The 25,314-nt window shown below is 44.0% G+C and overlaps 1 protein-coding gene across 1 annotated transcript in view; it reads left to right on the top strand.

Moving 5' to 3' along the window:
* Positions 1-9,261, top strand: part of PPP2R2C (protein phosphatase 2, regulatory subunit B, gamma) — a gene marked incomplete at its 5' end in the record, with an annotated part of 64,518 nt that extends 55,257 nt beyond the window's left edge. The window contains one exon of the mRNA XM_010024785.1: positions 8,765-9,261. Within this exon, the coding sequence (XP_010023087.1) occupies positions 8,765-9,056 (292 nt within the window). The remainder of the gene's footprint in view (positions 1-8,764) is intronic.
* Between the last annotated feature and the right edge of the window lie 16,053 nt (positions 9,262-25,314).

The following is a 25,314-nucleotide window of genomic DNA, read 5'->3' as shown; positions in this document are numbered from 1 at the left end:
AGTTCGTACCTATCTGGACAGTGACAGTGTGGAACAGTCTTCCAGTCCTGAGTAGTAGAGTTGTAAGAAGCACAATTGTTTCAATGATGGTGCTCAGGAAATTTGTGAAAGCAGTTATATGAGACATTGCTTAAAATGACAAGTGTCTGAACTTGAAAGTGCAGAACAAGGTCTCTTCCAGTCCTGCGTTCCACAAATGCAGACAAAGTATAATACTGTACCCTGTGTAAGGGGCATCTTCCCTTTATACTTCTTTCCTTTGCTCAGCTTCTGCACCTGCTCAGTGGAGAGATTCTATATTTATAGAATCATAGACTGGTTTGGGTTGGAAGAGACCTTAGAGCTCATCTAGTTCCAACTCCCCTGCCATGGGCAGGGACACCTTCCACTAGACCAGGTTGCTCAAAGCCCCATCCAGCCTGGCCTTGAACACTGCCAGGGATGGGGCACAGCTTAGCTCTGGGCAACTTGTGCCAGTGTCTCACTATCCTCACAGTAAAGAACTTCTTCCTAATATCTAATCTAAATCTACCCTCTTTCATCTTAAAGCCATTCCCTCTAGTCCTGTCACTACCTGCCCTTGTCAAAAGTCCTTCTCCCTCTCTCTTTTTTACTAAGAAATAAACTTGTACCTTGTATCATTTATTATGCAAATGAAATGATGTATTTCCATTATCTCTATTGTCTCCATGCCAGGGTAGTGTGTTTTCTGGCAAGGATTAACTCAGCATTGAGTATCCCCTGTGATACAAACTGTTGGTCATTTTAAATGACTTAGGTAGACCACACTGGGCAAAATACTTCCCAGATTGCTATGACTGCAACTTGGGCACCAGCTGTTGTTGCACAGATGGTTTTGATATGGACAGGAAGAGGGAATGACCCACAGAAGTTTTATGTTTGGAGGCTTTTCTCTGAACCTCCCAAACTCATGCATGAATGGGTGTTCTCGCAGAGGGCTGTCTCAGCAGGCTGGTTACTGCTTGAATTTGATCCTACTAGAAATATCAAAATTAAAGCATTTATTGGAAATATGGGCAGTGCTGTTCCCTGCCTAAATCTGGCACAGAACAGCACAATCAAATCATTTAGATATTGTGAAACTTCAAAGCCTTAAAGCCCCCAAAATTCAGGGATTTTCACGTCCTTTCAAACCACTTTGCTTATCCTTGATGGGAATTCCCTGTGCATTGTAGAGGATGGTCACTTGTTCCCAGGCCCAGTGTCTCCTGTAATCAAATGAAGTGCTGCCATCCTCATTAGTGCTGTAAGACCTGTCTCTGGATAGTTGCCTGGTAATAATAGAAGTATTATTCAATATAAGGATTTAAAGTGAGTGTAATATTTTTGTTCCTACTTGACAGATCAGAAAGATCAATGCAGTGAGTAATTATTAAGTGGGAACATTAGATTGTGAGGACTTCATTTATTGTACTGCCAAGACACTGACGTGTTGTTAGTCGTGCACAATTACCAAATCCGTCACTGAACACAATACACTGCTCTTGATTGTAAGAAACTGTTGAGTAGAGTAGCTGGCAACATTTGACAAAAGACAAGGGTTCTCTTTAATTTAGTTGTTGCTTTCTAAGAGTCAAATACATCAGCACTGATGTTAGTCTTTCGATGAACATCTAAGCTTCTTGCCTCTGTGTATGACAAGTATTGTTTTGGTACACACTACAAGGATTTTTTTTTTTTGGTGGATGTTAAATTATATTTGGGTACCAGTAACTCTTAAAGAACAGTTAATTTGGACAGCAGGGTCACTCAATTTGATCCTCTTGGTGTGTATATTTTCTTAAAAGAACTGCTGCTAAGGGTAAGCAATACTTACTAAAAATGGTACTCTTAAGAGATGCTGCAGTACATGACAATAAACTGCACATATATATGTGTATACATATATATACATAACTAACAACTGCAGCTCTAAACATGTTAATTTTATCTTTTGGAGGCTTTAAAGCTACAATGACAATTTAAAGTAGAGTAAGACAGGATTGCTCGGTTAAAAGCGAAAGCATGTTTATCATTTAGGTGAGAATCCTTGATTTTCTTCTGTCATTACTAAGAAGTTAATCTAGACTATAATAGAACCTGATGGTGAGGCTGTTTACAAAAAAAATCAATGTACGTGAGCTCTGATTAGAACGTGATTGATGCTCAGTTACTCCAATGAACAGGAACTAATACAATCAGACAGAGGCGATCTCATTTGCTGAAGGGCACATTAATCACTATGTACTTTGGCAACAACAGTGGTCGGGGGGGAGTCAAGCAGGGGTCTTACACTAATTCAAGCAGATGAGCACATATTATCTTTAACTGAGTATATTACACTAAAATCATGCCATCTTTATTGTATATACATCATTACATGACTATGTAGAATATGTGAGCTCTATTTATACAGCGATGTAATTTAGTTCTTCCATTCACTTCCATAGACAAATCTTTTAATAATGACCTGCAAGACACTGTTTTCTTCCCACTGTCAACCAAATTAATTTTGTTATTTCAGACTTACCTCAAAATTTAGCACTTTTGCAGCTGTTAGTGATTGAAGAGCCAGTAAAAGATAAAAATAACGTAGTAATTCTACATGGTAAATACCTTAATTACTATTCTGGGTTTTTTAAGACTTCATGTCAGTGAGTGTATAGGAACCCTTCCAGGGAGACTTCTGAATACTATCATGATAAGTGATAGGCTGTGAGCAGATGAGTGAAGTCACATACAACTGTTCAGTCAGTCCTTTCCTACTGAACTGTCATTCATTCCACAGAATATCCATCAGCCTTCACTCTAATCAGGCGGAATTGGGAGGTCCCAGTGGATGAGATGTTAACAGTCTATTCCTGTCTGGCAGCATGCTCCATGCTGGAGAGCTGGAAGACATCATTCTGTTCTTGAACCTCGGCATGTCAAATATTAGCTTGGAAGGACTTGGGGATCCCCTGTTCTGACTCCTAGTCTTATACCAGCCAGCTGTACCACAGTGCCACAACCCTGAATCCAGTGTGTCAAGGTTTTCCACCAGCATGGTCCCCAGGTGGTTTACAGTTTGTTCTTTGTGCTGGGGACTCAGTAGCTTCATACAGTGCAGTGTAAAGGAAAATTTCCCAGCATGATAGCACTGTTCGCAGCAGTGCTTCCTCCTTTCCCTTTGTTGTAAGAAATCTAATTTTACATTGCTGTGAAAAATGTTTTTGAAGAGTTTACCTGGAACCAATCCTTTCTTCTCATAAGGTCAACTTGTCAAGAAACCAGATACGGTGGAGCTTGCAAGTCAGTCCCCGGAGACTGCAGATGTGCTGTTCTGCACATCTGGTACACTTGGTAGTGAAATCTTGCAAATTTAGGGTCTCAAAATATGATCGGGGAGACAGTTCTGAGTCAAAGAAATAGTCCCTTTTCATGCTGGGTGCTTTGAGGGTCATCTTTGCAGTGATTTGCAAGTCTGGAGGCAGGCTCTGGTGGAAGCTGTTTTCTGAGTCTCTTCCCCTCACACCTGCTTGGATTTGGTGTTCTGCCACTCTTGCCTCGGGCAGAATTGTTCTGCTGCCACATTTGCAGTGAGGGGCAGGTTAGCTGGGCTGCTTTTCTTTTCCTGTCACCCTTAAACCTAGTGTGTACCAGTCCTTGAAGCCTCGCCCAGTGTTAGTCCTGTCAAACCATCCTATGGCTTCTGTGCTGTCCTGAGCAACAGTGAAGGAGGTGAGCTATTTCTCTAGACAATGGAAATCCAAAGATGAATAAAAATGTCTGTGTGTCCAGGAAGTCTAATCTGGGCCACAGTTAGCCCAAAAACTCATTATAAAAAAAAGTCTTTAAAAAAACTACACCAAAACCTACACAAAACAATGTGAAATGAGTATGGTTTGGTTTTTAAGTAAGCCCTAGTTCCAGCTGGTACTCCTAGAGCTTAAGGGCAAACCCCGACATCCCAGAAGGCAGCTGAATGAAGCAATTTTGATAAGAACTGTTGTGTGAAGCAGAGATGATATTTAAGAGCTTGGCTTGCAATAAAGAACTGTGAGCAAAGCATGGGAATAACAGATACTAGAAAGACAGAGATATGCCAGTTCTTAGTGACTGTGTTTGATGAAATCTCAATGCCCCCAAAATACTGCGGAAGATCTCATTGCAGTTTAGTACAAATGATCTAATCCTATTCAGATGCCCTTAAGGGTGGTGAAGTAGGGAATTCGCCAAAAGGCCACCAAGGCCTGTGCTGTGATTGCCCAGCTGTAAAGCAGATTGCACACATGGGTGCGTGCAAACCCATTTTTTACAGCCCTTGGCAAGAATAACAATTCTGCAAAAGAGACAACCAGCAGTGCTTTCCCTTCCCTGCATCCCATGGTAAGCTGCTATATGGCCAGCCCAGCCTTGCAGATCTCCCAGCATCCCGACATCTCTGGTGCCACAACCTGCACTACCAAATCCCTGCCAGTGGTTTGTATGTGATGAGAAAGGAGACCCTCCCACCAGCTCATTTCTCCTTCCTTCATCTGGATGAAGGCTGAAGGATGAAAGGATGGAAGCCCCAAACCCTGGAGAGCTGTGCAAGTTGTGTGTGAGAGTAATCATGTGAGAGTAATCAAGGCTGGAAGTAGTGGGAGATTCCAAAGAGAGGTTAGGCAGTGACACCTCCAAAAGTAAAATGAAGAGACTGGGGGGTAGGGGGGAGAAACAGAGAAGGGGAAATGACAAAGTGAAGTGGAAGAGACAGGACAGAGCAGGGAACAGAGGATGAAGTTAAGGAGGATACTTCTATAGCAGGAGAGAGTGAGGCAGATAAGGTATTTTTAAAAAAGTTTAGAGCAGGATAGAGGGAAGTGGAAAAGGAGGAGGGAAGAAAGATGGGAAGGAGAAGGAAAACCTACCTGGAAAGTGTGGTAAAGGGCAGAGCCAGAATTGGAGGAGATGAAAGAGAAAAAAAGAACAGAATGGTGACTACAGAGGGAGTAAGAGGAAAAGTCAATTGATAAAAATAGGATTGGTCTGCACTGGGGTTTCCTTCTCCTGCTTTTACCTCCTGTAAGAGTACATTTTTCACAAGAAAGGGGAAGACTTTGGGCCATAGCAACCCCACATGAGGACTGAGGTTTGGTGGCAGTGAGATGGCTCAGATTGCATCATTAATAAGCAAGAACACCCCAGTGTCAGTGCAGGCTGGATGAGTTAGTTGTGTTTGTGTTGTCACTCTAAACACTCATACTCAAAGCATTGCCAGGAGCCCTCAGAGCTTGCTTGGATGTGTTCTGAAAGGGGGAGCACAGAGCACTCAGTGTGCTGTGCAGAGCAGCACCATGCCAAGAGGAAAACATGTTCCTCTGGTGGGGCAGTGCAGAACATCCAGCAGGGACTTGTGTGCCCTTGGGACCCTGCAGATGAGCGGCGTTGCTGCTGCTTCCAGAGCACTGGCTAGGCTGTCAGTGTGTGAAGTGTAGCAGCAGTAGCCATGTCACTGCCCCTTGGTTTTTTTCCTGCTTTTTTTGCTTTTCTTGCCTCTTTAAAAGTTACTATATTTTAACCGTGCTGCCTGTAGCTCTGGTGGTTTGAGCTGGGCACATCCTGATGCAGCTTTGCTCCAGCCTGAGCTATCCGTGTGCTGCTCCTCAGCGTGCACTGGAGTGTGTTCTGTGTCCTAAACACTCCTGCACAGCTGAGATTATGTGCCTCTGACCACGGGTAGCACAACTTTAAACATGTTTTACAAATAGAAGTAAAGGTAATTAGGTAGAGCTTTTCCGGGCTGCTTCCTTAACACCTGTGAATCAGTGTGGGACATTCTGGGTGAGAGGCTTTGTTTGCTTTCTTGAACCAGCCTCACTTGCAAGGGTTTTGTGCAAGCACTTGTCATAACAATGCTATGCAGAGCAGGGTCTGGAAATACGGAGCACACTCTTCCTGTACTCAGCTACATTTTTTATTCTAATATATGTATGTATATAAAATTCTTCTTATTGCATACATTTCATTATTGTACATTATATTTTCCTGCACGGGAATAAATTGCAGGCTTACACCTAGTTCTCGTTCTCTTTTATTGTTATTTCAAGCAGCAGGTAAGGTTATAATCCATCTGTGTTTGTGACCTTGAACAAGAATGGGCACTTTCTCATTTACATAATGCTATTTTTTACTGAGCCATTAAACTGCAGAAAAACAGGGCCAGCATGGAAAGTAGTCATCTACATATGTTAAAAAAAATAACTGCAGTAAATCCAGCTGGAGAAAGCAGACTTTTAAGAAGATGCGAGTGTTCAAGAAATTAAAAAGCAAATGGACTGTAAAGGCAGTTTTACTGCAAGCAAAACCTCCTAAAACAAGATTCTTGACAAATACCGCCCTGTGCATTGGGTGCACTGGTACTCTGCCTGCATGAACACTGCTCCCCTGACAGTTCCTGCCTTCATCAGGAGGGATGCTCCCTACTGCCCTAGAACACAGCTCTGCAGCCCATGGCCCACAGTGCCTCAGTGTTATGAACCTGATTCCAAATTTTGCCTGGGGGATAAAGCCCACAGTGCTGAGCTGGGCTGTTTGCATCACAAACTGTGTATGTTAGCGCTGAGATATGAAATAGCCACAGCTTTTTCATGTTGTGAATAACCATTACAGCAGGAGCTATAAATGACAAGACACGGTGATTTGGAAGGAGTGAAACATCAGATTTACTGCTGTTGATTCAGTTTCTGAAATGGGCACTAATCTTGATCAATAGGCTTTCTGCAGCTTCTGGGACATGTTTTATCAAGCTGACACACTGACTCTTGGTTTTTTTGCTTGTGGGGTTGTTAACTTGTGCCTTGCTAAGCGGGATTGTGCCAAGCCTTTGTGGGTGAAGGTAAGGGAAACCTCACTGCACACAACCCAAAGGCTGTCTGCAGCTACACATGGCCAAGTGTCTCTGTTGCTCATCCCTAAACTGAGCAGCAGGGCAGCCAGAGGTGTGCTGCCTGGAGACCTCAGGAAAGCAGCCTCCCAACAGGATGAAGGCTGGAGGCGAGCTGTTGCTGAGGGCAGTGTGTGCTGTGTCTCTGTGCTACACCTTTCTGATTTGCAGCAGTCTCCTTTAGCGCTTCAGGAGCTATAAAAAGCTCAGTGTGGAATCAGCTGTCATCACACCCCAGTATGCCATCAGCAAACGTGGAAGCAGGATGGAGCTGGCAGTCCTGCTAGTGATTCACAGTGTACAAATCCAGCTCACCCGCTCTAGTTACCCCGCAGTGGCTCTGAAGTGAGCGGAGATGCTGTCAGTCAGTAGCTGTAGGGTAAGAGCAGTTAGCTGCACAGCTCCCATTTCTGCCATTTTCAGTGTATTATTCATTTCTATTACAGTAGCTCCTAATGGCCCCAAATGAGATCAAGACAACACTGGCTGGAGGCTGTGCACATAGTGTAAGACAGCTCCTGTATCCAGGAGCATCTAATCTAATCAGCTTGTGAGCATCTGTATGGTGGAGAGTATAGTTTATGCCTTTGAATTCTTCCATGGTTGCATATGCTGTGCTTTGCTGGCCAGTGTGCTGCTTGGCACAGCTTCCCCCCAAGTGGGAAACAACAGCAAAGCGCTAATGCAACTGTCATTTGAGATGGATTTTAGTTTATTAAATGTGAAGCAGGTGAAATATGCTCTGTTGGGCTGTACTAGAAAGGCAAATAGTTCCTGGTTGCCTGAGTCTTAGAACCGTGCAGCTTTTCCTGTGGAGACCTGACTGTTCGGGGTGGATGCCTGCTTCCAGAACGGAAATTCGGAAAAAAACTCCCTATTTGGGGCGGAGACAGGAGAGTTTGCATATGGAAAAAGTTCACAAGGAATGAGCTTTCAAGCAAGGCTCTGAAACCCATGATTATGCTAATCTAATAACCTGGGGGCAATGGATGAAATCCTGAATTCATTAAAGTTAGTGACAAAATATCCTCCCCTAGGGACTGGGGGAATGAAGCAACTGGCAATCCATTATTTCAAACTACAAGCTGATTAATGGGGTAATTTTTATACAGATTGAGGGATGTTTTCTGTCCCTTTCTCCCAGACCCAGAAATATATCCTGACTTGAAGCTTCATTCAAACGCCATAGAAGAAATGACAGAATCCTGGTTATCAGTGTATTTATTTCTAAGAAGCACTGTAGATACAAATTTTAATGGTGTTGAGACTTACAGGTCTATGGCCTCAGAAGGGAAAAGGGTTTATTCTGGAAAGAATTTACTTGTGCAAACTCTTGTGTCATTTTTCAGAACCTTTCAAAACACCTTTCTTCAAAATACTCGTTCAAATGTATAGTTCAGTAGTAAACCTTGTTATTGTATCGAAATGTTTGAAATACATGGAAATGGTTTTTAAAGACTTTTTCTGGAATCATGGTAAATCTCAGCTGTCCGAAAAGGCAAAGGTCTGGGGAAGGAGAAAAGCCTGAAATACGTGATCCTTAAAAATGTGTAAAAAGCTGGAGGGTAATTAAAAATAACTTTTAAAGACATATTACTTCTATTGTCTTGTGAAGTCACTCTCATGATGCCATGGTCCTGACATTCCTGCATGCTTCAGCCTGTGAGTTTTGGGGTAACTGTACTTTTCATGGAATACTCTAGTAGGGAAGGGGAAGACAGTGGAGAAAACCACACACTCTGCAGAGCAGTGTGAAACTGTCTTATCCTGAGCTCAGAGCGGTCCTGAGCCAGTTGTGTTAGTCAGCTTCCCACAAGCTGCTGTTTAACCCTTTGTTCTTGTTCTCTCTCCCTGCAGTGTGATCATGACCGGTGCATATAACAACTTCTTCCGAATGTTTGACCGGAACACCAAGCGGGATGTGACCTTGGAGGCATCCCGAGAGAGCAGCAAACCACGAGCTATTCTCAAGCCCCGGAGGGTCTGCGTCGGAGGCAAACGGAGGAAAGATGACATCAGTGTTGACAGTTTGGACTTTACTAAGAAGATCTTGCACACAGCATGGCACCCAACCGAGAACATCATTGCTATAGCAGCGACAAACAATCTGTACATATTTCAGGATAAAGTGAACTCAGAAATGCACTAGATTTATCAATATCCCTCTATATTTACAAACCAGCCTCTTGAGAGTTGTAGAAGGATGTGATCTTCACAAAAATTGTGGCTTCTGTGGTGGGATTTGTAGGTTGCATCCTTTCATCCCTCAGCCTGTATCATTATTGGTGGCAAGCCAACTACTTCTATTTTCCATCACTGCAACTGTATGAGTAAAAGGCACGACTGCAAATCCAGTACTGTGGTCTGTATTGGTTCCTTTAAACAAACAGGGGTATTTATTCACTTTGGGAGCGTTCCTGAGGAGGGCTGAGGCTCCTCAGCTCCTGTTAATCTTTTCAAGGGTCTCAGTGGCTCAGAGGGCCATGCTGTTCTGGTGCCCTGCCTGCTTTTGCAGTCCACAGCATTTACCACATTTTTAGAGCTTTTTGCCTCAGTCTCTTGATCATTTTTTTCACTAATGTTTTCCTCTTTCAACTAAGCCAGGTCTGTTTGAGTGAAGGGATAGCGACATCCCTTTAGACCATGTGGCACGTTGGGAGGGGCCTCATGGCAGTTGTAACTGGAAGCAGGATCCCTGCCAGTGAAAAGCTGCCCTGTCTCACCTATCCCATTCCCGTCTTTACAACACCCTCTTGTTTACTTATTTATACACATTGCTTTGTGCTTCCACTGCCCAAGTGACAGAGTGAGATAGTTACTTTAAGAAGTTTATTCTCCATAGATCTCTTTGCCATGTTTAAAACACTAATTAGTACCTTCATCATGTGGAGGACTAGGTAAAAACTTGGTATTGCCACTCTCAGAAGCATCTGAGACCATGGCTGGTCGGCCACAGCCTGGCAGTTAATGTACAAACCCATCCTGCCATTTTGGGGGCTGGAGTGCTAGAAACTTTGGCTAGATGTGCTGTCCTTGAAGGCAACAGTCCGCTTCAGTGGGAACAAATTCACGTCACTGCTAGACACTTCAGAAAGTCCCTTGTTTGTTGATTGCAACATGGTTATTTTAGTCCTGGCCTTGGGGAATACAGGCAATGTAGCTGTAAAAGGAACGGTGCCGCGACATGCAGCACTTGTCAGTGAATTTTAACACTTTTAAATGAGTCCACTGCTGGGAGACAAAATTATTCCTGGAGAAATATGAAACATAAAAAGCTCCAAACAAAGCCAAACCTTCTTCCACATAAATACCATTAGATCTATCTCTGGTTTAAAATGAGTAGTGATGGATAAATGGGAAAGGAAAGGAAAGTACACACAATCAGCGTGGCACATGCAGGAATCAAATGGGAACGGTGCAGTGGGCAGGGAGTCCTCTTAATCCGGGAAAAGAAAGTTCTGCTGCATCCCTAATAGCTCTGGCAGAAAAATTAGTATCCCGAAGGATTTCTCCTCAAACCATGAATAAAAGAGCACACCTCACGTGGCCTGTTAATCTCCCCATATTAAAACTCCTCAGAAAAAATAAATCTTTAAGCCGTTACGCACTGATTTCTCGGTAAGTGGAGAATGTACCCATGAAGGGATCTGCGTTCTTTTCTGGTTTGGGGGGAAAGGGTGAAAATCTGCTTACAAGAACTAATGAAACAAAGCTTTTATATGACAACACAACACATGAAATCTGTACGTTGGAAGTTTTCTAGATCAGTGCTGTGTATTTTGTGTGTAGAAGCACAAACGTATGTGCATCACTCCCCAGCCACACCAAACACATACAGTATGAAATGCGTAGGTTCATTTTAAAGGGAATTAGGAGTGTTTGTTTATAACACACTGTATGCTGTAGCAGGCATGGACAGTACATGTACATATTTATTCTAATGAAATCTAACAAAATTGCCTTTTCTTTTCCCCTCACTTGTAAAAAGGTTTAAGAATGTGGTAAATTGTATAGAAAACTTGTTAATGCCAAACTACCGCTTCAAGGGTGTCACAATTTCTTTGACTTTTGGCCTCCTCCATTAACCTTTGCAGCTCAAAAGCAAATAATGCTGTCAGCTCGTATTGGCATTTACAGCTAGAAGTACTGTAAAACATATATTTAGCTTTTAACATTCTCAAGTAAGTTCTATAGATAACTTATTATAAAGCAGATCTTAATACCACAGTTTTTTGTTTTTAATTTGAAGTACCTTACTCTGTTACAGCTTTGGGTACCAAAAAGAACGTTAAAATTAAAGAAAGAAATATATCTTTGGAGCTTTATAGAACTAATGAAATGCCCAACCAAAATACCATGAAGTGATTATAGACGAAATAAATAGAAACCTTTCAAAGACCAGTATTCCGTTCCTGTCTTTGACATCACTACTGCAGATCGGTTCCCTGGTTTCTTGAATGTATGGAAAGTCAACATTGTCATTGTGAACGTTTCCAACTTTCTTTTCTCTTTTTAGTTTGAGCTTTCAGTGGTGTAGAATAAGTGATGGTAAAGTTGGTAAATCTGATTGTTTTGAAAGCTGTTGTTCATGGCTGCATTCTTTGTGTTGCACAAATTAGCTAACTGTTGTTGAATAAAAATATAAATATGTTAATACCAGCTTTTTCAATAAAACTACAACCAAAAAGGCATAAATAGATGACTTCCAGACACAGCTTATTTTTAAGCTAGTCATGAAAGAGTTGTTAAGCATCTTTTACAGAGGAGAAAGAGTCACAGGGGTGGGGACTCACAGGACGAGCTACTGCTATGTGAACCTAAGGTGGTGTGGTCATAGCCCAGCACAGACTTAAAGAGGTTCGAGTCTCAGTTTCCTACAGATGGAGTAAGAGACGTGCAATGTGAAGGTACACACACAAACACAGGGTGAAAAATGGCACTGGTGTCATCACTGGCCAGGTTGGAGACCTTCCAGTGCAGCAGGCCGTGAGGACACGTCTGGGATGTGTCCAGACCTGGCCTCCTAAATCAGACAGACATTGGCCAGGTGACAAACCAGGGGGCTACCAGCAGAGCAGTGTCCCTATTCCACCCCTTCCCCTCTCCCACCGCTTCCTTTCTCCCTCTACCACAGGGGAAAATAAATACATACATAAACAGATATTTAATAAGAAGGGAAAAAAGTGGCACACACACAACTTACAGCTGGGAAAGGATTCACTTCCAGTGATACCTGACCCTCCCCGTTCATTGTGATGCTTGCCCCAGATCTTGGGCTCTTCCTTTGAATCTCAGTCTAAGGCTGAGATTATTATTATATATTATATATAAAGCACCTATCACCATATTGATGGTGATATCACCTGCCTGCATGTTCTGTATGGAGCCCTGGGCTGTGAGAAACCACATGGCCATCAGCACACATGCGTTAGACACTGAAAGGCTGAGTCCTTTTCCTGGATGCAGACCAAGATAAATATGCCTCAGCTGTTGTATTAGGCAGTGTGTTGCTCTGCAAAGCTCTCCCAGAGTTTACATGATAATTTCCCCCGTCTTCTTTTGGGAAGACACAGTCAATCCCACTCATTTAGATGGACAAATATGGCTAGGCACTGAGGAGCAAAATCTCAGCTGAAAATCAACACATCAAGTGATACCCTGTTTACCTTCCCAGTTCCCCTTTTCGTCCCTAAATACCCAGTAGGAGTAGGAGCCAGATGGCAAACCCTGTGCATTTTTCACACGCATACTTAGTAGCTGCATACGGCAATTTAACCCTTTATGGTTGGAGGGGGGGTACTGACATGAGCCACCTGCTTCTCCTGTTTGCAGTCAGCAACTCTTCTTGCTTTCAGGCAGAGTTAGGTCCTTTGGAGCCTTCCAAGGTTGTGGCTGTTTATCCCTGATGAGAGGGCAAGTACCAGGATTGTTCGCCTTCTATGTCCAGTTTTCCGTAACATCATTATCACCAATTTGCTCCCACTCCCAACTCCTTTTCCATTTGTAGTATTCTCAGCAAATTGCATTAGGTCTAAAATTAGAGCATGAATTCACTTCTCTTGCTTATGTGGTAGAACCTCAGAAGGCAACAGTATGACTGGAGTGGGCAAGATTCTGGGCCTGATTTCGGAAGATGCTTGGGACAAGGTGTTTCCTTGGTTTCACGAAGCCAGGATAAGCCTGGCTGTTGTGTCCAGGACCGGTAGCTGTGCACACGGGAAAGGTTTGCTTTCGGGGGGCACCACGAGAAAGCTTTTCTTAGAAGTGAATGGCTTTTTCCTTCTCTCTGAAGTTGGACCAGGATCAAACCTTTATCCACGTGAGAGTCAGCACAATGCTTTAGGCAGTCAGAGATCCTAAATCTGGCCCCTGATGCAAAACATTTCATGTGAAGCACCTGACTGAGCAGACTCCTCGGCTATAAAAGCTGCCATGAATACGATCAGCCAGGCAAGGCACAGCTAATTACTTGTCTTGCCATTTGCCAAGTGGAGACAGTCAATGAGTGGGACAAGATCCTTAAACCACCAACTCCATGAAACAATTATTTTAATTATCATGGTGACGCTTGTGTATTCTTTTTAGAACATGCCACTAAAAAGAATAAAACCTGCAATAGTGACTCTATCGGACGATGCAGGTGGTTTGCTGGAGAGCTACTCCTTGTTTTAAAGCTAGTAATAATCATACTTGTAGCATGTGCATGTCTCGTGCAGCAGCCTCATCCAAGGTATCTGAACAGATTCCCAAGCAGATTAACTTTACAGAAAGGACCAAATTCTGCGAGTAATAAACTGACTGTGCTCTAGGGAGAGGAGTATTTAGCTTAGAGAAACCCCATCACCACCTTCTGTGGCTTCATCACCATTTCTCCAATAGGAGGAGTAAGTCAGGGGAAAAAAACCACTGTAAATGATAAGTAATTGAAACTGGAATTGGGGTGTCAGATTGGAGCAAAGAGGTTGGTATTCTTCCATACTTTACCTGTAGAACAAACGCTGCCCGAGCAGGACACCACAGTGAGACCCCCCACTGCCAATGACTTGTGCCAACATCCCAGCCCCGGCAGGCTCTAGCTTTCATTTCTCCCTGCGGAGGCTTGAGCATCCCCATCAGCCCTGGACCAGGCTCCTTTGCACTGCAGAGGGAAGATGCAGAAGGAAGCAGAGGTTTCCCTCGGATAGGCAAGACACTGGCATTGCGACCTCTTTGCGATCCAGGAGTCAATGCTCACAGTAAATTCATGCACATCCCAAGTTGTCTCATGGAAGAGGTGGGGAGCAGAGTGTTGCTGGTTCAGTTATCAACCTGTGACCTCTCTGCTAACACCTCTCTGCGATGGGCAGCTGCACTCTCTGTTTGTTACATCTATTGATCCGCAAACCCAGACAAGTGCTGCTGCATGAAATGCACTCTGTGAACATGCTCAAAATATTCTCTGCAACCTCAGCAGGTGAGGACTTACTTTATAATGAAATGGGAGATGAGCTGTACTGTTTTATACCACCTTCCTCCACACATCTGGTGAGGCTACGCTCCTTTGTAAAATGTTTGGCTACTTTGTGATGCTCTTGTAACATTGCTAATGAATGTCCACAAACCAGTGCTCTTTTTACATCTGGTATCTCCTGATCACTTCATGTGGAAAATCGGGAAATCTCTCCTTGCACAGCTTATCCCCAAGATCCTGTCACACCAGTCCCAAAACTAAACTCTTCTGAGATCTGCTCTTCATTATAAAAGAGTGGAGAAGGTGGTTCTTGCTCAGGAAGGTCAATCACAGCCTGAGGCTAAGCCAAAGTGCGGGACAAAGTTTTCCCCTGCTCCCTCTACACAGTCTGTCCCCACAGACCCTTACCCCACACGCCCCCTGGTCTGTTCTGCTGACTGTTCACCCTGTGTTGCCTCTCTCTCCAGCTCATCCTACCCTCTCCATGTTTTCCCTTTAGCCTCCTGCTTGGGCTACATCCAGTGGCCAGAAGCCACTAAAATCCCATTGACTCCCACCACTGGAGCAAGCGCAGCCACCTCTGCAGGCTGCAGGAGCAGTTTCTCATCGGCGTAACAGTAAGTGCCCTGTAATCCCCCTCTCTCCCGAGCTGTCAGAGAAGAAAGCCCTATTTGCCAATACACTATATTTCAAGTGGAAGGTTTACAGAATCGGAGCGGTTGTATCTTAGCAACCACCAATGCACTAAGAAAGCAGTTTAACTGTTTAAACCTTCAATTAAAAACCCACCACAAAGAGGCGACTCTCCTGCACAAGACACAAATCCCTTCCAGCCACTCACCAGGAGGGACACGACCACCTTATGCACATCCACTCGCCAAAGTGACCACACCTGAATCTTCCCCCTTCCGGACATACACAACTCGGGTGCTGCTGTGGCTCACTCCTGCATCGCTTGCCCTCTCACAGGAAGAGAAGCAGAGAAAAGGCATCTTTTTGCAGAGACACTCTGAGGGTTTGGGTGTTGGTCTCATCCCCATGGGAGCCAAATCAACATTTTCCAAGGGGAAATAAGTCCCAGAGTGAAGACTGAGTGACACAGGAACAGGGCTGTGATTGCCCTACCTGAGATGCTGTGATGCAGCTTCTGTTCCCTGATTTATACAGCTTACAAATGCAATCTCGTCCCTTCCAGGGTAACACCTTCATTATGAATCTTCAGATACACCTTTCCCTCAGTTCTCTTCTTCCAACAGGCTTGGGCCAATGGCAGACCAGAGCCAGGCCTTGCGCTGCTTCACGTGCGCACCCAGCACAACAGCTGCTGTGAGGTTTTCCTACTGCCCCTGCGGCAAACTCGGATTTCATCCCTGACCTGACAAAGTTACAACAGACCCAACAGGGCTTCTGCAAAACTCAGTTCAGACAAACCACTGTTTTCTGCCCCCAAAACTCTCTGTAAAGGAAGTCTTGACACACTATGTTCCATTTTACATCGTTTGCAGCTACCTGATCCATGTTGTGCGATGACACACTGCAGCAGCAGGATGAACCCTGCAAAGGGAGCTAGTAGGGCATCTTTATTTCTTGAGAACAAATGGCTGTGAATAATCCCTCAAAGGGAGCAGCTTGAGCAGAACACTCTGAGGAGCAGCATAGAGCCCCTCATCCGTAGATCGACTTTTTTTGCACAGAAATGTAGGTCTTTCAACCTGCAATCCATAACCAGGCCCTGAAGGGAGTAGCAGCACATCTGGCATTGCAAAGGCAGGTGTTTGTATAACCCACAGACTCGCTGGGATGACAAAAGGTAGCAGCTGGTGTCTATTTTGTTCTTGCTTCATAGATGCACTATTCAGGAGAAACCTACTGTAATGATTACAGCAAAATTAAAGCAACAAAGGAATTCTGCCAGGACGACCACTGGTCCCAAGGAGTACCTGTGCTATATGAGAACTGCGATATAAGGCACGTGTGTGTACCCAGTGTATCCATCTGTGCTTAAAGACTGTGTTACCTCTGAGCTGCAAGACAGAAGAGCCGCCCTGGGCTAGAGAAACTTGAGGCTGTAGGGTTGAAATACTCCCATGGAGATTAACTTTTTAAACAACGATTAAAGATCAATTGAACTGTTACCAGAAGCAGCATTAGGAGAGATTTATGAATCATCCGTTTATAACTCTGGGAAAGCATCTTCTGTAAAGAGAGGACTGAAAAATCCATTTATTGCAAAACCATTTGCAGGGCTCATCATCTGTCTGTCACAGCGGTGCAGGGCGCGCACACAGCGTGCTAACTGTGGGCTGCTTTCGGTGGTCAAGTCGGTCAGCTCCTTGAATGTGTTTCCTGCCATAATGTGCTTTGAACAGAATTCAGCACCAAAAGAAAACAAACTCACTTTGCATTGCATCCTTTTGATGGAATATGTTTGGAATTTGAAGGTGTTTTAAAACTAGATGGCTCTTAGGGTATTTGGGCAGACAGATCCATCCTGACCTTCAGGTGGTAGCTTCAGCTTTGATTGTAGACACTCTTGATCAGAATTCGGTCTATAGACTTCCTCCAAAGCATCTAAGCCCCATTAAAACAACATTTCCATTACCTAATTAATTGTTTGAAGCTATTTTCAGTGGTTATTTATTGAAGTTGTAGTTTGTCACCTGAGGCAACAGCATGGCTTGTTGTCGTGGAAACCTCTCTGCTGTCACCAGCGCTGAATAGGGAGGGAGGAACCAGAGAGGGAACTACAGAAAGATGCTTTGTTGAAATGCCTCACTCTTCAAAGCGAAGAAATTATTTCAAGATAAAGACAGGCCACACCGAGATCAACACAGACTGATTTCTGAGGTATTACAGGGGCTCTGGGCTTGGTTCAAGCCCTTTCTAATTTAGCGTGACATAGCTCCTGCTGTCAAGCACTGCTGTCTCCCGGGGTTAACAGCAACATTTACAAGGCCCTTTCTGATGCCAAACTTGCTATTACTGCAGAAAAATCCTGCCATGTTCAAAAATAGAACAAAACCTCTCTAACAACCTGCTGTCATCTCTCCATTTGATTCATAGAAGATGAACATTCAGTCTTTCAGGTTTACCTGGGCCGTGATCTTCACACAACCTTTCTGCTTTCCCAAATCTATGCATTAATTACAGTGCATGGAGATCTCAGGCAAGAATTGCAGCTAGAATTTCCCTTAAAGCAGCATGTCTCCTACCTAAGTTTTAATTAAACTCTGCCACAGATTTTCTCCGTTTCTTACTGTTCAGCTTCAGAAAGTGAATGAAAACATTTAAGCCATGAAAAGCCCCGATTCTTGTTTTTCACTTTAGTTTGTTGCATCTAATCCATGAAGACACAGTAAAAACCAGAGCTCCCACCAGCAGGTCTGCATGTTGCCACCACCCGCATTACAACAGAAGCAAACAACGCAGATCGATGCTGTTAAGTTCAAAGATCCCAGAGACAGGAGCCTTCTCAAAATACTGCTGAGCTGCAAAGCCGCCAGCCTGCACGTTTCACAAGTTTGCCACACGCTCCTTCATACACCGTTAGGTCACCACTACACAGGACTTCATCACAAGGAAAACCAGGGATTTTTCCCCCTCTGTTTCCATAGCCGTGCACTGCAGATTCACTCTGCCACAGCGCCTTTGCTGCCCTTCGTGCGATGCTGCTCGCAGCTCGCGGGGAGCTGGGTTCACAAATGGTTATGTGTCTTTCAGGAAAGATTTTTCTTGCTGCATTTCCCCTCCGAAATGGAGTAAACCAGAACCTGGTTCTTTTGTTCCCTGGCGGAGCCCTCTGGAGACGGCAGTAGAGGAAGAGAAACTGCAGCGTGAGCCTGGAGTGCCCTCTGATGGCAGAGCGCACATGGGAGGCGGTCACCAGCCAAACCCGCCCTGCGCGGAGCCCGAAGTACCAGTTTCTTGCAAGAAGTCCTGAAGAGGTGACGCGAACAAGCACACAGAGGCTGCAGACACAAATGTGCTCTCTCTGGAGGCTAATGAGGCACATGTAAGTGCTTAGGCGGTGCGCCTGCGGGAGAACAGGATTAGCCAGACCCCCCAGGACTGCATTTTCTGACGTTTAAAGACCATATTGAAGAAGTGTAACTCATCAGCAGCTGGGACACGACTTGCGCTGCGGTGCTTTTGGCATCCTGCATCAAGCTGCAGATGAGAACTAAATCGCTGTCAATAATTAAGACTGGAAACAGGAATTGTTAATTACCTTTGTACATCATTCACTGACATCTCCACAAAGCCAATGCAGATGTCACTAACACTGACTAATCCAGCCTCATAAATGCCAACCAAAATGAAGCTACAGACTTGGCTATGAAATGAAGGGATTGGGGAAGTAAGCTGGGGTTAGTTTAAGAGCACTTTCTCTTAACACTGACTTTGTTTTTCTAAAACATACTCCAATATGTAACTACAAGATTCAAGAACAGGGTTGAGAGATCCATCACCTGCCGTAAGAGTGGGAATGGAGTCAGCTGCACTGGCAACACCCCAGGAACCCATCAGGAAATGCAGGAGCTGTGGTACCAGCTGTGGGGTGGCTGCCCTGTGCCTTGGACAGAGCTACAGAGGATGCAAGGGAAGTCTTTTGTGGCAAGAGAGGGTATTCGCCCCCAGGACACCACAGCCTGCACAGCAAGGACCCACAGTGTCATCAAGGCTCCACTAGGGCCAAACGGCTATGCCATATGGGCTGAGGAGGCACTGGTCTAGGGGTAGAAGCTGCTTTATACTTATCCATGGACCAGCAACAGATGTGCAATCTAATGCTGAAATGTATTTTCTAAAGATAGGTGAATTATACCATCACAAAGGTTAAAAACTTCACTTCCCACTTACATTAAGATGCAGGATACTAGATTTTAAGATGACAACATTCTGACCACCACGTTCTATGTTACAGTTACATGCAAATCTACTTCAGAGTATAGTAATTTAACTTCCCTTCCTGTCCAAGTGAAGCGAACTTCACAGTTTGACCTCACAAGCAGCGGATACACCTAAAAGCTGCAAGAAAACCCATTACCTGACATCAATGTCGCATGTCACTGTGTCAAATAGCAGCTTCCCAAGAGCAACCCACTGCACCATTCTCTCTGCTTTTATATTTCTCCTATTGCTAAGTGTTTGTCTTCAGCCACAATCTTCCCAGCTCCCAGACTTGTGCTGTGCACGGATTAAAGCAGCTTTGGAGGTGTGATGCTTCTGTTCCACACACCTACAACACTGATACCACTCAAGCGATGAAGGTGAGTACTGAGACAACTGTTCTCACGGACAAATTTCAGGCACTGCCGACCATCCTAAATTAAGGCTCCATCTATACAGTCTGTAGAACAAAACAGGCTGTGCTGGGGAGACTCAAGCCATCTGAGAGCTTCCTTTACAAATGGCCTGTGACAAAGGAGCCTGATGCACATTGTCTAGAGCTAACTCCCCTGACACGCAGGATTCCAGGGCTCCTAGCCAGGACCAAAGCCCTCCAGGTGCTGCAGTACAGCCCAGCACCTTCTCTGGGAGCAAGGGATCCCCCTGACAAACCCAGCCCCATTAAAGCACTCAGCTGTCTGGAGCAGGGGCTGCTGCCACCTCACTGTGGCTGTACAAGGTGTTTCTTCAGCCCTGAGGCTCCCCCTTCCCAGCAATTCCACCCAGGTGATGCCATCAAAAGACATACCATCTCCCAGCAGTGCTCCTGTCAGTGCTGGATCCATCAGAGACATCAGCACACCACGACATTGGAGTAGCCACCCCTGCATGTGACCTGACCCAGTTCTATTACTGGTGGCAGGTGGGAAAGTCCAAAGCTAATTGAACACAGCTGCCCTTGGTAAATCCAGCCCCCATCCTACTGGAGCTGTCACAAACCTTAGGGTAGAGCCCTCTCTTTGTAATGGGGATCTGCAGGAGGATACAGCAGCTTGTAGTTGTGTTGGCGTGGATAGTCCAGCCAGGTCCACCACGGAGAACAGAGTTTCTGCTGCAGGTAGGGTAAAGAGAAGTGAACCATCTTCAAGCAGGCAGTGCCACCAGTCTCCAGGACTACAGCTGTCAGCCTAGGTCAGGCTGTGAATGTCTGGGCTGCCAAGTCACATTGAATTATCAGTATTGTCACTGTCCTGGGAGCATACCTTCATTTTGTTTTGTGAGTTTGAAGACAGTGGCCTACTGTCTGGAAGCAGCTGTAGGAAAACCTGCATGTTCTTCAGTAGGAGCAGTGGGAATGCACTGGAAGACACCGGAATTCCACTGCTTTATTTCCCTTGTTGCAAAGTGAGACAGTTAAGGAGGAACTCGCATCCCAACCCACAGGTCATGTGGGAAATGGGGAGGGCAGAGTTAGGGCTAAACCAGTGCACCAGATGGCAAAGATCAGGGCTAACATCATGCCCTGAGGATGTGCTGCTGTGGCAGGAAAGCTCTCGGGGCACATTTACGTGTGTGTGGGCAAACTCCAGTATCAGGTGGCTCTGCTGCAAGAACAACATGTGCACTCGCTGTGGAAGTTATACACAGACGTCCTCCACATGACACAAGTGCCGGGCACACAGCTGCTTCTTGGCTCAAAAGTTCATTATCAATAACCTCCTGCTCTGTTGTTTCTGTTGTATTTTGGGAAGTCTGATTTATCTACATGTACACTTCACCAGTGGGATTGCACAGATCCCGGGTTTCAGCAGCAGCTGGTGCAGCCCCTCACAGGAAACACCCCAAGTATCTCAGTACTCAGAACGTGTAGTAAAACACACCACGTGCTGCCCAAATTGAAATGAGAACTTTTGTTGCATGAGGAGAACTGAAATGAGTGTTGTGAGGCTGCAACCTTACAGAAGCTGCTGTCAGCGGGAAGACACATATACCCTTTGCATTTCCTTCTATACTCATGTAAAATGTTTTGTCACGGGAGGTTGCAGGCAGTGTTTCTATGATCCTGTTCTGCTTCAAAACCTGAAGTTCAGGTCTATTAGAGGTGATGAAAATGCAAGTTTCCTCAGTGCTGAACAACCCTCCTTTAATGGGATGGTGACTCTCATCTTTCCCACATCAGGCTGTAATTTATAAGAGGAAGTTACAGGATATTAATAATTTTTTCTTTCCAGAATAAAAGCTAATTAAATCTGTTGAGTAATAATATGAAAATAAATGAACCATCTTAATTAATGCATATAAACAGTAATGTGATTTGGTTGTTTGGTTTCTATGCATCCTATTTGCATTGAAGTAATGTCTGCATGGATGTAGGCAGTTGCTAAAAGCGGGTATATATCTCTTTACAAGTTGGTGGGTTCCACCTAATTTTTGCTGCATGGATTAGTATTTTTCTAACTTAATGATCGAAGGTTTTCCTTTGTACCTATCTTTTGTTCAACCAAATAAACCCTGAAGCTGAGATCAAAGCACAGCCTCTTTTAACCTCCTTACCCTGAAAGGTTGCGATGGATTTCAAAAGCATTAAGAAAGTATTCACAATCTTGAAACATCTTTTACCCTTTTCAGTGGAAATAAAGAAGCAAAAGGCAGATGGACATGGGTGTGCTCTGAAAGGTGGCATTTACTATGTCAAAGGCTCAAGTTCACCAGCAGTAAGAAAGCGCCGCGCTACATGAACGATGACATTCTTGTTCCTCTGCTTTACACAAAAATTGCAAGCAATTTTACAATCAATAATAGCTATTTTAAGGCACTTAAGCCCAGATAGTTCTGGGAATAAAACCACATGTAATTCCTACAGACCTACTGCTTCCCGGCTCTGGAAGATCAGGGCAAAACGCAGAGTGTAAACCCCTGGCATTCTTGCCTGCTGCAAGAGGCTGTTAGTCACTCCAGAGTAGGCTCTTAAATTGTTCACAGTTTCTGTATGTGCTTTGTTGTTTTTCTGTGCTTACGGAAGCACGTACCAGTTTGGAGCACAAGCAGTGCTTTTTCACATTACTTTGAGGATGAAATTCAAATAATGAATATTTACTTTAACTTCTGTATATTCTAAATGCTAAAGCTGAGCTTATGGAAGAACAGTAGAACTTAATTTAGATGTGTCAATAGCCATGTACTCTCCTCCTCTTCAGTTAATTAATACTAATTCAAAAGATTGAGTTATCAGCCTAGAGAAAGGGCACCTATCTTTGGAACTGCTCATAAATCATCATGTCTTCAAAACTGAGTAAGAAAATAATAAATGTAGGATTAACTGAATAATTAACAGCAGCTGCCACATTCTGTCTCTCTTCTTTCCAATCTAGGAGATGGACTGGTTTGGAATATAGAGCTGTAGCACACATGATGGGAACAACGTCATTTTGTGCTCTGTTTGCTTGCAAGATGTGAAGTACGTAGAAGCACCCTTTGCAAGAACACCTTGCCTGTAACTTCAATTGCTTATTAAATAATAGTGATTTTGTGTTTGTCAGATGAGAGATGGTTTAGAAAGAAAAGGTTTATTTGGTAAAGGTTTCAGAACACTGAAGACTAGACCGACAAGAAAATGGAGTACTTATCCATCACATTGCCATTAAGGTATCCTCTTTTTCCATGAAAAGCATCAAGAAGGAACACTCAAGAACTAACTTTAAAGGGCATTATCTAAAGGTCTTGAAGCCAGATTCACCTCTTCATTCTCTTTTGGATACGCAGAGGAGCTAAGAACGTGGAAATGGCCTACCATGTGCTGGTGCTCAAAACTATTCACCTCTATTGGAAACATCTGACAAGTTCAACTGTCCCCATCAACCTGCCACTACAGAGCACGTGGATTACTTTTCCCAGGATCTAGCTACTCCAGGGGTTGTTTTTCATGTAAGAGCATAAAGGGAAATTGTGTAACTTGGAATCTGGCCAATATTGGTACCCTTGAGGGAGCTCCCCCCTGCAAGGAACTCGAGTTTTACCTAGTAATTCTAATTGCAAAAGTAGTAAGTTATATGCTAATATACCCTATTGATTTCCTCAGAAAGGGCTGAACTAGAAGTCTCAGAGTTGTTAAGCCTCAGACCATGTTGCACATGGGAACTTAAGTACCTGGATTAACCCTTTTTTTAATAATTTCTTCAAAATGCACCACAGTAAGTCACTAAATTGCCATCCTTACAAAGAGTAAAAGCTAAAAACAGAAGTGTTTTTAACATTACTTCTGAATACCAAGACTGTTGCCTTTTCCCTCCCACAAATATATGAAGTTTCACAAGAATGTGTATGCAAAAAAAAAAAAGGAAACAAAAGGATTTAAAAACATCTGCATCTTTTGTACTTACATTTCAGAGCCAGGAAGAAAAAAGAGCCCACAGATGTTCTAATAAAAGGAGGAGAAAGGGCTAAGTCTGGCTTATTTCCAGCCAAAATGGGGCCAGGTAAATGAAACTAAGTCAGTATTTGCACCTCACACCATTTCTTTTCCCCAGGTGGAACCAGAGGTGGTTGACAACTTTCAAAGCCAGAAGCACCCAGAAGACACGATTCTACTCCACAGATTTTCTGCTCTATGTACCTTTGGCCGGCAGAGGCTTCTGCTCCGCAGCATCAGGCTCGGCTCACTGCCTGGGAACAGGGCAGCACACCCCCATGTGCCTTTGGCTTCTCCCACCTGCAGCACAAGGTGATTGATGTTCAAGAGGGTGCTCATAGTTGGGAGTGCAGCCAAATGCCTCATTGTCCCCAAACGTTTCCCCTTCTCTATCAAGAGTTTTCACTGATAACACTTCTCCCCATCTCCATCTAACTAAGATGCGAAGATAAAAAGAACCTAATGCAGGGTGTACGGGGGAAACGGTGTGATGTATCGGTGAAGTACAGTCATCTAGTGGCCAAAAAAGGTATAAAGTCACGGCTAAAGCAGGGGTAAGCAGCGTGTGTAGATTTCACAGCTACAAAACCCCTCACCCAGCATGCTCAGGTTTTACTGGTAGTTTCAAGTAACGTGAAGCAGTACTTCAAGTATCTCACACCACCACATTTTAAACAGTCTAGGTTGTGTTTCTCAGTGAGAGCTGTTACCAGCGCAACATAAACAACTGCTCACAACGTCAAAGCATAAGGAACAAACATCGTACCCATTCAATTCAAATTTGTACTTTATGTTTATTTGCACAATACAAATCACTAAACAAACATTGTATTTCAGTTTCCACTGCAGAGTTTTAGGTACTATTTTCAGTTGCTTTGGCTTGTCCATTACTGGTACCACCTTGATACCAGCCTTACTCTCTGGTGTTTGTCCTTCACACACCAGCATGGGTTATACCTTGGTGTCATACATGTAGCTACTATAACCAATCAATCAGGACAAATAGCATACAAATAGCAAATAGTACAGTATTTTTAATGCTCGGGGAGGTTTTATAGCCTTGCTGGGTGTGAAACAGTGTGCCCTTTCAGAAAACATTAAAGTCACCATCTTCTGAAGGAACAGTGAAACGAGCAGCTCTGGATGCAGAACAGTACACCACCAGGCACTGACTGCGAGATCACTTTTTCCTAGAAAACACCAAATAAATACAAGCAATATATGCAACACAAGCTGTTGTCAGCTACCTATTCTAAGTCATGCCTGTGAAAATACAAATGGGCACATTGTGAATATTTAAAGAGTAAAGTGCTTTTAACATCGAGCAAGTGAATTCATCTAATGTTGTACCACAGGCAAATATATATCCATTGTGGACAAAATAGTCTCCATGCAATTAGTCAGCAGCAATCCCCTGTATTCATTTATAATATTAAACCAGTATATATTACTTCAGTCATACAGGGTTTAAAGTCAGGATACAGCGTGTACACTTACAAGACTCAACCAATGCTCTACAGTAGCATACGTTTTGAGCATTGCTACAGCAAGGTGGCTTTGGGTTTTGTTTCTTTTTTCTTAACCTTTTAAGAAGCCGACCCTTTGATAGTGTAAATGCAGCGTACACTGAAGATACCACTGAACCAGTATGAGAGCTCA

The sequence above is a fragment of the Nestor notabilis genome, unplaced genomic scaffold (assembly GCF_000696875.1).
Source record: "Nestor notabilis isolate BGI_N333 unplaced genomic scaffold, ASM69687v1 scaffold6122, whole genome shotgun sequence".
Lineage (NCBI taxonomy): Eukaryota > Metazoa > Chordata > Aves > Psittaciformes > Psittacidae > Nestor > Nestor notabilis.
The sequence above is the reverse complement of the archived record's forward strand: the minus strand, read 5'-3'. Positions and strand labels throughout refer to the sequence as shown.